Source organism: Meriones unguiculatus, chromosome 10 (assembly GCF_030254825.1).
Source record: "Meriones unguiculatus strain TT.TT164.6M chromosome 10, Bangor_MerUng_6.1, whole genome shotgun sequence".
NCBI lineage: Eukaryota > Metazoa > Chordata > Mammalia > Rodentia > Muridae > Meriones > Meriones unguiculatus.
Window position 1 is genome coordinate 91,712,630 of NC_083358.1, and position 12,623 is coordinate 91,725,252.

At 37.7% G+C, this 12,623-nt stretch overlaps 1 protein-coding gene across 3 annotated transcripts in view; it reads right to left on the reverse strand.

Moving 5' to 3' along the window:
- Col11a1 (collagen type XI alpha 1 chain) overlaps window positions 1–11,972 on the reverse strand; it is a 214,391-nt gene extending 202,419 nt beyond the window's left edge. For all 3 annotated transcript variants that reach the window (XM_060392852.1, XM_060392851.1, XM_060392850.1), the window contains exon 1: window positions 11,486–11,972. In XM_060392852.1, the coding sequence (XP_060248835.1) occupies window positions 11,486–11,588 (103 nt within the window). In that variant the 5' untranslated portion in view covers window positions 11,589–11,972. The remainder of the gene's footprint in view (window positions 1–11,485) is intronic.
- Between the last annotated feature and the right edge of the window lie 651 nt (window positions 11,973–12,623).

Consider the following 12,623-nt stretch of genomic DNA (forward strand, 5'->3'; position numbering starts at 1 on the left):
CTAATGAGAGATACAGGCTGGAGTCTACCAATGTTATTCAAAGCTGTGTTAATAATATTGTTATTTTAGACAATACTAACATAACTTCATCTTCAGGAAAGCATTAGAACTTATGTTTATAATAAATGCTTTCTTCTTTAAGTCAAAGTGGGTCTAAAGGTACATTTCTAAGTTTTTTAACCACATTGCAATTTTATGCTCTTAAAGGTGCTATTATTTGAGTGATTACAAGAAAGACCACACAAAATTTAAGAATTTAAATTAATTGTTTTTCTTACAAAGAGGTTTTATGAATGTGTAGGCAAAATTTGCTTCAAGTATTCCCTTACAAATTAGGATTATTAATCCATATGTTTACAGGCCCATTGTGAGCACAATTGTATAAAAGGTCTGATTTCAAAGTGGGGATTTTACTGTTGAGAGCCATGGGTGGGTTTTTAGCAGTCTGGCTACTCTAAAGATGTGACCCCACCATGGGATTGTCTGAGGACCCAATTGTGACAATCAAATGGCTCATCACCCAAGTGCTCATACCCAGTGTGCACAAGCCCGGCAAAATTAGCAAAAGTACAAGGGTTCTTTTTAGTTACATGATTCTGTGCAGCACAGGAAAATATATTCTTAAGATATAAGAATGTCCTTACCCTCTTCCTCGATTCTATCTCACAACGTAACCCCCCATTTCATCTTCTCTATTCACACTGCAGTTTTCAAGGGCTTTCTATGAAGCCCTTTGTAGCCTCAATTGTTTTTCTGCCTCCAGCATTCATGTCACTTCACAGAATGCCTTCTACTTGGTTATTCAGTGCTCAATTATTATTTCTCAAGTGGCTTTTCTGTGTTTCCATGCTTTTTTCCTACATTCATACCATCTATCATTACTGTTGTTACGTATTTAATGCAACTATTGGTTGACTACTACCTTCTCCTACAAGGGAGATTGTGATGTTCTCTTTGTCATTTGCCTGAGAATGTAACATGCATGGAAGATGAACGTGTTAAAGTTATGATCAAATGAATCAGCTTAGAGCCTAGCCTAGCACAAGGGATTTAACATGTATTTGTTAAGTGAACAAAGTGCTGAAGTGTATTTAGCTTTTCACGGTCACTCTTATACTTACACTTACCCTGTGGTAGCAGAACCTGTCACCCTGTCTATAACCGTAGCTTTAGCATCTACATTTATTGGTTATACATAGAAGTGGAAAAATGTCTCTATGTCTTGAATTTGTTGGGTGGACTGAATCCTCCAATCTCTCATACCATGTAGGCTTACATGAACTGAAATGAATGCAGTATGGTGAGATGAAAAACACAATTTGAGAATGGGTAATTATGGAATACAGAACTTGTGATTTATAAGACACGAAAATTATTGATTATTTTGTTATTATTTTATTATTATTTATATTTACTATTAAATTCTGATTTTAAAACTAAAGCATATTACCTGCCTTACCACTTTACCTCAATATTGAAAAAAGCCTACATTCATTGACCTATAATGCATTATATGTTCTAGTAAACAGGATTAGAAGATCTTTTCTTGTTGTCAGTTGATCGGATCAATTCAAATTTGCTGAGCCACTGCACTTTGCCGATGGGATATTTATTACAAAGAGTTCATATTTTGCAATAGTTACATTTCTTCTGACTTCCACTGTCTTGTTATACAAACTGGACACATTCTTGGTTGAGAAAACATGTTTTCTATCATGAGCAATTTTTGGTTGGTTTGTACATAAAACAATCTGGAGAAAATTTTAAAATGCTAATGTTTAAACTAGCTTAGAAACATATTTAACGAAGCTTGGCCTAGTGGCACATGCCTTTAAAACCAACACTCCACTTGGGAAGCAGAAGAAGGTGGATCTCTGTAAGTTCAAGGCCAGCCTGATCTATAAAGAGAGTTCCAAGACACCCAGGGCTACACAGGAAAACCTTGACTCACAAACCAAATACATATACGTATGTATATGTGTGTATATATATATATATATATTCTCTATATGTGTGTATGCATATATATTATATATATTCTTTTGAAAGAATGTATAGAAAGAAAAGAAAACCCAAGGGTTGTGATTGGAAATGACTAATTCCAAACAGTAACCATTACCACATTCATTTTCCATTATTAAAACCCCCTTGTTTTGGTTTATTAGTCGATTTGTTCACTCATTCAACAACTATTTTACTGGACAACTATTGTATTCCAGATAGGGGACAGATACCAGTTTTTTCCTAAATATGTTTTTAAGTTCATATCATGTTTTGAGTGTAGCAAGAAAATAGTCTACAGTAAGCATTTAAGCTTAGATTAGGAGGAGTGCTCTACCGTACGTCTTGCAATTTCATTTACCCTGCTCTACACAGTGACATCTTCCTACAGGAGATAGGGTCTTGAGCCAAGAAAGCAGTGCTGAGCAAAGGGGAAAGTGCTCATGTTGAGGCCAAGGCTCAGTATGGAAACAACTAGAAAATGGGAGTTTCCGGAAGTCAGAAAAATATTAGCAGGAACAGGCTCAATAGGATTTCTAAACATATAAACAAATATATAAGTGTACATATATATAAGTTTATATAAATACCTAAAGAAATTTATACACTTGAACATATAAAGCATATCTGAGTTTTCAGATTATTGAGTTGTAACTAACTTCCTCCAATTCTTTCAACAACTCTTCCTCAAATGTCTTTTTCCTGGCCTTGTTCCAGGTACTGTGACCATGCTTAATAAAATTAATTAATACTAGACTTCCTGCATTTAGTGACACTGATATGTACAAAAGATAGCAGTGCAACAATATATATGTAAATATGTATATATATATATATATGTGTCTCTGTGTGTGTGTGTGTGTCTTTCTCCCAAAAATACTATATGACCGCCTATCTATCAGCTTTTAATACCTGAATCTTCGTATGTGTCTGGCTTGAATATGACACTTCAAGGCTGAGTAACTGAAAGCATAATATATCAATTATTTTTATAGCCAAAGAATGATTTATTTTATTAAATTGATTATGAAGAGATAAATCACTGTTTCTATTGCTAATTAAAAGTCAATTAATCCCTAATAATAAGCCAAATGAAGGGCAAGAATATTTTCATGAAATGTTTCTATAGATTGATACTTTTCACTGAAGCTGCTGTTTTTAGACTCAAGAAGAAAAATGACTTATGAGCACTGTAAGAGAAAACACATCACTCTAGGAGTTCAAGCCAGCTGTAGTCTAAAAGGAAATAGAGAAGATTGGTAAATGAAGATGTTCAACAACGTCTTTAGAGAAAATGTGGGGAGTGATTTTCAAAATGAAATAACAGAAAGAACCTCTTATTTGTCATTATCCATCCAGCCACTTCTGGAAGATTGTTGACTCCTAAGAAATTTCAAAACAATGCTAATGTTCTATTTGCTTGTTTGTTTGTCTGTTTTAGTCCTTTGTCTTTTTCTGCATTCTTCATGTTGATTATATTCAAAGGATCTTTTGAATAATCTGGGCTGACATTTGTAACTGGAGGTTACATCAGTTCCCGGAAAATGACTTGGTACTCATTGTTATAGATTCTAATTAGAAGGAGTAAAAATCACTGAGTCCCGTTGTTAGCTGAGTAAACAACCAAATGCAGTTATTAAATTAGTTAGAGCCAAAATAATACTCAAAAACTTCCAGCTGTTACCTTTTCAGGTTCCCCAACACCTTTGTGACTGAGATTTGTTGAAAAAGTGAAAGAACTATGTAAGCTTTCACCATTAAACCTAATATAGGCTGAGGAACAAGTTGAACTGTCAGACTGTACTTTAGCAAGAGCTCTGTTTAATTCACGTAAGGCATTCAAGGCATTCATGTGGTTGTATTGTATACTGTAATGTAGCTGCAAGACTCGAGCATTAATTTTAGGCTTCAGTTCACCATAATCATAAGAAAAACCAAGGGTTTATTTAAAACATTAAAATATCCAATGAAGTAGACAAGACCAAAGCTAAGACTCTGATACAAGACTGAAATTGTCTGATATCACAATTTTCTATGTGATATCAGAAAAGATAATTATATTCTGTTTTCCTGTTTCCTCACAGGCAAGCTGAGTCTTCCACATCAATTTATCCCTGAGAAATAGACCACAATGAAGACATATTCTTCACAAAGAATAAGCAACGTAGCCTGGTATACAACAAACAAGTGTTAGTCCTCACTTTTGTAGAGGCCAGATGATATGAAGAAAAGTTTTATGGGATTATGATATTTGAGTTAAAGTTGAGATATACAGTATGAGTGCATCTGAGATGGGTAAGAAGAAAACAGATAATTTAGAGAACCAGATCCAAAACAGGCAAAAAGAAAAAAGGCAAGTGCCTTACCACAGCATAAATGCAGGGACAATGAGGGTAGGACTAGAAAGATGAAAAAAGATTTATCATAAACTGGACATACTCTACCACACTCAGTCATTTAGACAGCAACTTTAATTCTCAATGAAAATAAAACATCGTTTATATTTCATAGCAATTATGACAGCAAGCAGTAGGTTATGCTCAGCTGTTAGACTCCAGTCTAAGGAACAATGGTGAATACCAATTATGGTTTTCCTGCGGAGTTTCAGCACCAAATGTTAGTATTTATATAAAAATGCCATGCACACAACTGGTCTTATATGAAAGAGGTTTACTGGATGGAGATGGAGAGAAAGAAAGAGATAAAAAGAGAGAGAGAGGCATGGTGGGGAAGGGGCACTCCGACAGAGGGAGGGAAGAGAGCAGGAGAGGGGGAGAGAACAAGGGCCAGAATAAGAGAGTAAGAGAGAAGGGGAGTGGCAGACAGGTCACTGTATACCAGGACCAGATGATGTCATAGGACGCAGATACTGACAGAGGATGTTGTCAGAACCCTAAAGGTCCCTAAGGGAAGGCCAGTTGAATTGCCTGAAAAAACTAACAACCACCAAGTATGAAAAAGAAATAGAGTCCCTATTAGTCTTGTCCAAAACTGCAAACTACCACTCTTTTTGGATGTCATCCTTTCAGGAAGTTGTATGTGAAATCACAGTGAGGAAGCAAAGCCAACCTGCACATGCTGTCCAGGGTTCATTCCCTAAAGCCCGGATGTCAGTTTACCAGTGAGACAGAGGAAGGAAGCTGCTATTGATATCCTGTGAGCCCAGGTTCTGTGAATAGGGACCTTCATTTGCTAAACAGTCCCTGGCCATTCAAGAGCAATTAAATTTGGTTAAAATAAGAAAGAAATGCTTTTTAAGAAAAAAAAGAAGCAAAAAAAAGGGAGGTTTGTGGGGATTGCAAAAGTTGATTGTGCTAGAGCACTTTTACACAGGTTTGTTTTAGTTCTCATTTGTCAAGTTGTATTTAAGCTGGTCTCTTACTCTGAAATCTGATAACCTTTCTTTTCTCTGAGTTCTTTCTGCTAAACTAATAGCACTGTCTCTAATTCCACACACAGCAAGCAAAGAGTTTGTTTTACCAGATAACACTAGGTCTGGTGATCAGCCAATGCCTAAAAAAACCATTAGCCAAGTCAGTAGTAGGCCAGAGACCACAACTGATCAATAGATATTACTCTCTAAATCACTTTAAAATTATCTTTTCATTTTCTCTACAAGCTAGCATTATTCATGTTATCCTGACACAAATGAAAATTAGAGAATAATTAAAAAAAAGAACTTCTTGCCCCCTACAAATCAAATCATATTATGGTTTTAAAGTGAGAAATGAACGTACTAGATGCATGTTAATAATATAGACATAATTTCAAATTAAATTAAAAGTCATAAAGTTTTTAATTAAATTGCAAGGAAATTAGAAGAGTCTCAATTCGGGTAGGATACAGAAAGTGACCCTGAATCTGCTCTTAAATGGACTCAAGTGAGAGACAGTTTTGGTTAACTGTTTCAGGTCAGTTGTGACATTTATGATGTCTCTGTAGCCCTTTCTTCTTTACTAAGGAATAAAACTGCTATAGTTTTATAGAGAGAGAAAGGAGTGAGGGAGGGAGAGAGGGACAGAAAGAGGAAGACAGAAAGGGAGTGATAAACTTGCCTCCTACCACTTCAGCCTAGGTCACATTTCCCCAGTATTAAATGAACAAAGTGAAGGAGTAAAAGCAGAAATGGAGACCAGCCCTCAGTTTGAATTCTTAATGACTGATTATACTAACTGCCCTTAATTACTTCTTCATAAGTGAGTGGCAGAAGAAGAGGATATGTTGGATATAATAAAATTCTGCCTTTGAAGTACCTAAAAATAAATCTTTCAAAGTATTTAGAATGAAGAATATGACTCATCATTTACAACACTCCTATACATAATCATTGTTAAACGTTAATAAAAGAAAGAACTCATGATGAACTCTTCCACAGCCTCAGGTCTCTAAGAAGCATTGATTCCTGAAAGAAAGGATGTCTTTTCATTCAGAAGATACACTATCTCTTGAAGATAAGATTTCTAGAAGTTAATGTTGCAATAGAAAATTGAAATATTCCTCCTTTACTTCCTAAGAATTTCTTATGTGACACTAGAAGTCCACAGTACAACAGACATCAAGGCCACCCACTCAGACTGAGGCCTCCCTTAATTAAACTGCACACTTATTCCCAATTAAAAGGCTACTTCTGTAGTTTGAAATATTTTGACAATCCAAACTAAAAACTTTAATTTGAACTATTATATTTTCTCATTTAAAAAAAAGCAATTATCAATTTAGAAAAAGATTGTTAACGTGTATGAAAGTGCAACATAACAATTCTGACATGTGAATTTCAATGTATATGATATATACATTAATGTATATGATATATATAAATCACATAATCATAATTGGTATGGAAAATCATAATTGGTAGGCATATCCTCATTTGAAATGTACATTAGATATAGATGTATAAATACATTTCAAATGAGGATCTATATGTACATTAGATATAGATGCATAAATACAGGGAGTTATATATAATTTCCTGAGTTATTTAAATTTCAAATTGTGCCTTCCATTACTGTTATTTCTATTACTATTACTAAACACTATGTCTTCAACTAACAATAAATGCACACTAATTGTTTTTAGAGTCCTCCCCTGTCAGTGGACTTGGATAGGGGTAGGGAGAAGATGAGGGAAGGAGGGTGGGATTGGGAGGGAATGAGGGATCGGGATACAGCTGGGATACAAAGTTAACAAATTGTAACTAATATTAAAAAATAAAAATTTAATTAAAAAAAGAAACAACTATCCTTTCTACTGCAATGTTGGTAATCTGATATTCACTGCAGTGGTTGTATGATCAAATGATTAGACATTGCCCTTCTCCAAACTTCAAAAATTGAGAATTTTAAATGCATGCATTCTACTTGATTTTCTTTAAACTATCATATAATCTACCTGCTTGTTAATCAGAACTCAAGCATATCACACAAACATAACCATATTAAAGATATTAAATATCTTTAATTAGAAATTATATTATATATCTTCATCCTACACACTAGAAAATCTTTTGCTATATTTAATGTTGCTTATACAAGAATTATTTAAATAACACCATTTTCTGCCTCAGTTTCCTCTGTAGTAAAATGAAAAAGGATGACTGACTAGCGTCTACCATGAATTCGAACTCTAGAATGCTCAGGAGAGAAATTTTATCTGAGTACTTTTTGCTTCTTTAAATAAGTCAGCCTGTTAAAAATACTCTTGAACCCCTTTAAAAAATTCAATGGTAAACAAACTGGAGCCTTAAGAAAGTGAGTAAAATCTGTCTAAGAAAAAAAAATAAAAATAAATGCAACATACCCAATACAAAAAATCAGTGGTGTTTATCTTGATGTGTTTTAATAATAATATAATTTAAACAATGTTATCTTTTTATTTTAGTCACAAGTTCAGGAGAATATGGGATAAAAAATTAAACAGCAAGCAATCATGCTGTCTTTAGACATATGTTTTTCATTTCTGTGTCATAATCTTATTTCAAGCTGTGGTTAATTACACATTATAATAATAAAACAAATAGGCAGTAGTTGAAAAAGTTCTTGTTAACTAAATAAATACATACCACCCCAACTAATCCTTGATATATAATCCATGCAAAACAAAATAAAACAAAACAATAAAACGCTTCACACATAGACTCCTACATTTTATTAAAAGACATAATATTAATTATCCTACCAAAATACTGCACTTATAAGCAAGAGCATTCTTGCTATTTTTAACTTACTCTAATTAAATAACTACAGAGACAAGCCTGAGTTCCTCACAGGTTGAATTAGCACACTCTGGTAGCCAGCACCATTTCACCTGCTGCTCCCGGGCACTCAAAGCAACAGTTCTACAGTACTGGCTACTCATTGCTGGCAAGCCATTAAAATTCTCCTTAGAACTTATCAACAGTTTACAAGACTCAATTGGCTTAACAGCTAAAGGCAGAAGGCCATTATAATTAGGCTTTTTGTTTTTTGTTTTTTGTTTTTTTTTTTTTTTTAAGTTCAACTAGGTATTATCAGTCCCAGTATTCGGTTGTAACCAGCTTTTCCTGAGACTGTGACTTAAAACTCAGAAAATAAAGTGTGTATTTTAACACAGGCACAGCTCAGACACTGTAAATTTCACATAAATCCCAGGTCCTGTTCACAGTCAGCTATCCACTATTTTATGCACACACATATTCCCTGAAGTCCCGAGGTGATGCAGAGCAAATACATCAAACAAAAAACAAATGCTAAAGTCGATGGATACCCATTAAATAACAGCTTGTGTGTGTGTGAGAGAGAGAGAGAGTGATAGAGAGACAGAAATTGTACTAGAAACTGTGTTTGAAGACTTTACAATTTACTTTAGAGTAAAATAATATGTGAAATCAATTCCATTAATCCATAATCTCCCAAAACAAAAAACTTTCTTGTGCATATTGTTCTTTAAAGTCCAAGGTTATTATGAAAAAAAATATGAAATATTGCAAAGTTTAAGGGTTCTGATTTTATATGAAAATAAGATCATATTAAATTGTCTTCTGGTTTACCAGCTGAAGCATATGCACACACCTTTGGGAAATACCTTAAATGATACAAGGATACAAGGAAAAGATCCCTCCACCTATTAAGCCATGTTAAATCTCACTGAGTCCGTTAGCTACAATTCTAAATTCTGGCTTTAGAACTAGAGTTTACTTTCCCCTTCTTTGGTGACTGGGAATGTGACAATGGCATTTCTCTTTTAAGCATTTATTTACTATCATTTCTTTTATGAATTTTAATAGGTTTAAAAAATGAATGTCTACAAGAGTGAATTAATACAAATGTACTTTTCCACTAAGTACTTACCTACCAACTGCATAAAAACAAATAACCAAATCTTGCCATGTAACTAACTAATGGCTTATACTATTTTTAAAATATTTCATTAGAAATAATATCTTGACCCTATGCTTCAGTATTTCTCATATTCTGTAGCCTCATACAATAGGAAACATTATTATTGTTATTATTTTGCAGTTTATGTGATGGGGTACTGAGATATTTCCTCAAAGTGTTTCATGTATGTAGTTAAAAGTGCAAATAGGGAATTATGTCCTAAAGGCATAGAAATTTGATTGACTGGAAACCCCAGTATGGAAAAGAAAAATATATATCTTGAAGGAGATAAGACATTCAGGGAACCCAGAATACTGGTAATCAGAATGTCTTAGATTCTGTGCTTTTAATAATTGTTACTAGAATATTCGGGTCTACACGTGTATGTGACAAGCTGATATAAAATAGCAAACTATTCTTCCTTAGGCAAGTGACATTTTTCAGTATCACTAGGGAATAGACTTTCCTTTGCTATGGCTGATGCTTGAATGCTGAATGATGAAACAAACCAGCAGAGGGCAGAACTGCTGACCAAACTGCCCAACCCAAGGAGCGACAAAGTACCAAAGGTAAAATGCAAACTTTTGAGGTGCTCTACTTTCAAAGGTGAATATGATTATGCTTGAAGAAGTTGAAACCACGTAAGCAGTCTACATCACCGCAAAATTCGACTCGAACCCCACTACGGGTCAACAGTGCCCTTCACAGGGATAAATGGGAAGCTGCCTGTTCCTGGGGAGTGTGAAGATCCAACCATCAGAGCCAAGGTTAAGGCTGGGCCTCCTGAAGCGCTCTCTATAGGGGTCGCTCAGATCTGAGCATCAAGACCGCTGGCCAAGCTCAGGTTTCCGCTAAACCTGCGCGTTCAGAGTTGGGTTGTCTTTTTCTTTTTCTTTCTTTCTTTCTTTCTTTTTTTTTATTTTTCTTTTTCTTCTCTTTTCTTTTTTCTCCCCTACTCTCTTCTTCTCTCCCCCCTACTCCGCAGCTTCTCTTCGCAGTCCTGACAAAGCTTGCTTTCTAGTGCGAATTGCTCCGGCTCCCCAACTCCAAAGGCTATCTCCTGCCAGCCGAGTCTACAGCACCTAAGGGACCACTGCAGCCAGATGCCTTTTCGGGAATGGGCGGGGGCAGGGGAAGGGAGGAGGCAGGCGGAGGGAGGAGTGAAGTCGCTCTCCCTCCTCCGGTACTGACAGGGCTACAGTCAGCTACACAGGTCTGGTCATTCAATATTTGGTAGTGCCACGTAGGAACTTTCCTTTACCTCCCTCCTCCCATCCCAGGCCCCCTCCTCTTCCTCCAATCCGTACTAGTCCGCCCCCAACCCCATTTGCTTGGAGACTTTCATCACCCTCCAAGAGTTGCATGTCCAACCTGCAGGAAGAAGCTGTTTGTGTATGTTTGTTGGGAGTGGGGGGGAGTGAGGGACAAGTGAGGATGTGAGGGGGTCATGGAGAGGAGGAGGGGGCTAAACATCAGGGGAAAATGACCCGCCCTCCCCAGAGCTGCTCTGAACTCCACTTTATCGTCTGTGAAATGTGTTCTACTGAGAAGCATTTCAAAGTGCTCTCAATCTTCTAGATTCATCCCCCCTGGTTTCTCTCATATCCCCCAAAGTAAAAACAGCCTGTTTCTCACTTCTTTTCAAACAAAGAAGTTTATCACAGTTCACTTTATCCTCTGTATTTTCTCCTCAGTTCACCCTTCAAAAGATATCCCCATCAGAACCCGAAGAAACCCAAAGATTTGTTCCAAGGGCAGAGTACTCTGAGTAAAGACTGTTCTCAAAACAAAAGCTTAGTGCGACTGCCTTTCTGTTCAAGGTAATACCCCCCCCCACACACACACACACACTTTTTTTTTTTTCAGGGGAAGTGGAAAGGGACTGAAGGCTCTCTAGGCTGCTGTGTGCCTGACAGATCTTTTAATCCTGACACCTACCTCCTCTCCCATTACTGTCCAGCCTACATCTATCTCGCTGTCTCTACAGCTTCCACTCTTAACCCGGTAGCAGCTACAATCTGGATTTTATTTAAAAGAAGTGGGGAGAATACAAGGAGGGAGGGCACAAAAAAGAAGAAAGCCGGGTGTCAGTGTCCCACTTCCCCAAACTCTTTTTTTCTCCTTACCTCCTCTGACCTCACTGGCTTGGAAGAAGAAAGTCAAGGCGAGGGTTGAGATGGTGAGATCCCAGACCCACCGTTTCGTTTTCCACCTGGACCAGGACTCCATCTCCAAGCCCCGTGCTCACAACTGTGAACCCACGAAATTGCCACCGCAGACCAACTCCGTCCCTTCCAAGGTGTCGCCTACGTTTGCTACTCAGCCATCCGGAAGGGAGAGGGGTAGAAAAAGTCAAAGGGCTCTTTTTATCTCTCTTTTTTTTTTCTTTTTCTTTTTTCTTTTTTCCAATTTGATGGTTTGCTTCCTTCCTGTCTTTCGCCCCCTCCTCTCCCTCTGGGGTGGCCCCGCAGAAGACTGGGACCCTGGGATCCGTCCTACGCCTGCCCTGCCTTCAGACTGAGGGCAGACGAGGGGTTTCAAGAAAAAAACTGGAAGCAATGAGCACCCCTAAAGGCTTCATGCTGTCGGTGGGCTGGACAAGAAGCTCGAGCAGCCCCCTCCTCCGCCCACTGCCCCCGCCCCCCTTGTGCCCGCGAAACTGACAAGCCGACTGAAGGTCACACCCAATCACACGCCTCCCTAGAGCCTTGAGCCCGCCCAGTCTCTCCTAGACTGGATCCCAGAGGAACCAGACTTCTGCTGGCCCAGCCCACCAGCCACCCCACCCCCCTCAGCCCCGCATCTTCCCTCTCCTCCTCACCCCCCTTCCCTTCCCAAATCCCCGAAAAGAAATGGGAGGGAGTTAGGCGGGACCGGCGCTTGGCTCCTGCACTTTGGGAATGAAAAGAATTGCTGGAGAGCCCGGGAGCACACGAGAGTAGCTTCTGTATTCAATAAAAACCAAGTACTCTACTTGCACAGGTCTGGGAGCCCCTCGTTCTTCGCAGTGGGGGGAGGGGAAAGAGGGGAGAAGGCCAGCTTTTCACTGGCCTCACCGCTGGAGTCCTGGGCTGGCAGCGGTAACCTTATCCCACTTGCTTCCTAGGGCAGGCGTGGGACCAGTGGGCATTGCGCTGCCTGCTTCCAAAAGTATTTTTACTATTATTTTAAACCAGAAACTAAAGAAAGAATAAACGTTGTACAGGAAAACGCTAAAGATCAAAAATCCGCATCTTGTAAGTAAATTCTAGTTGGCCAGTTCAA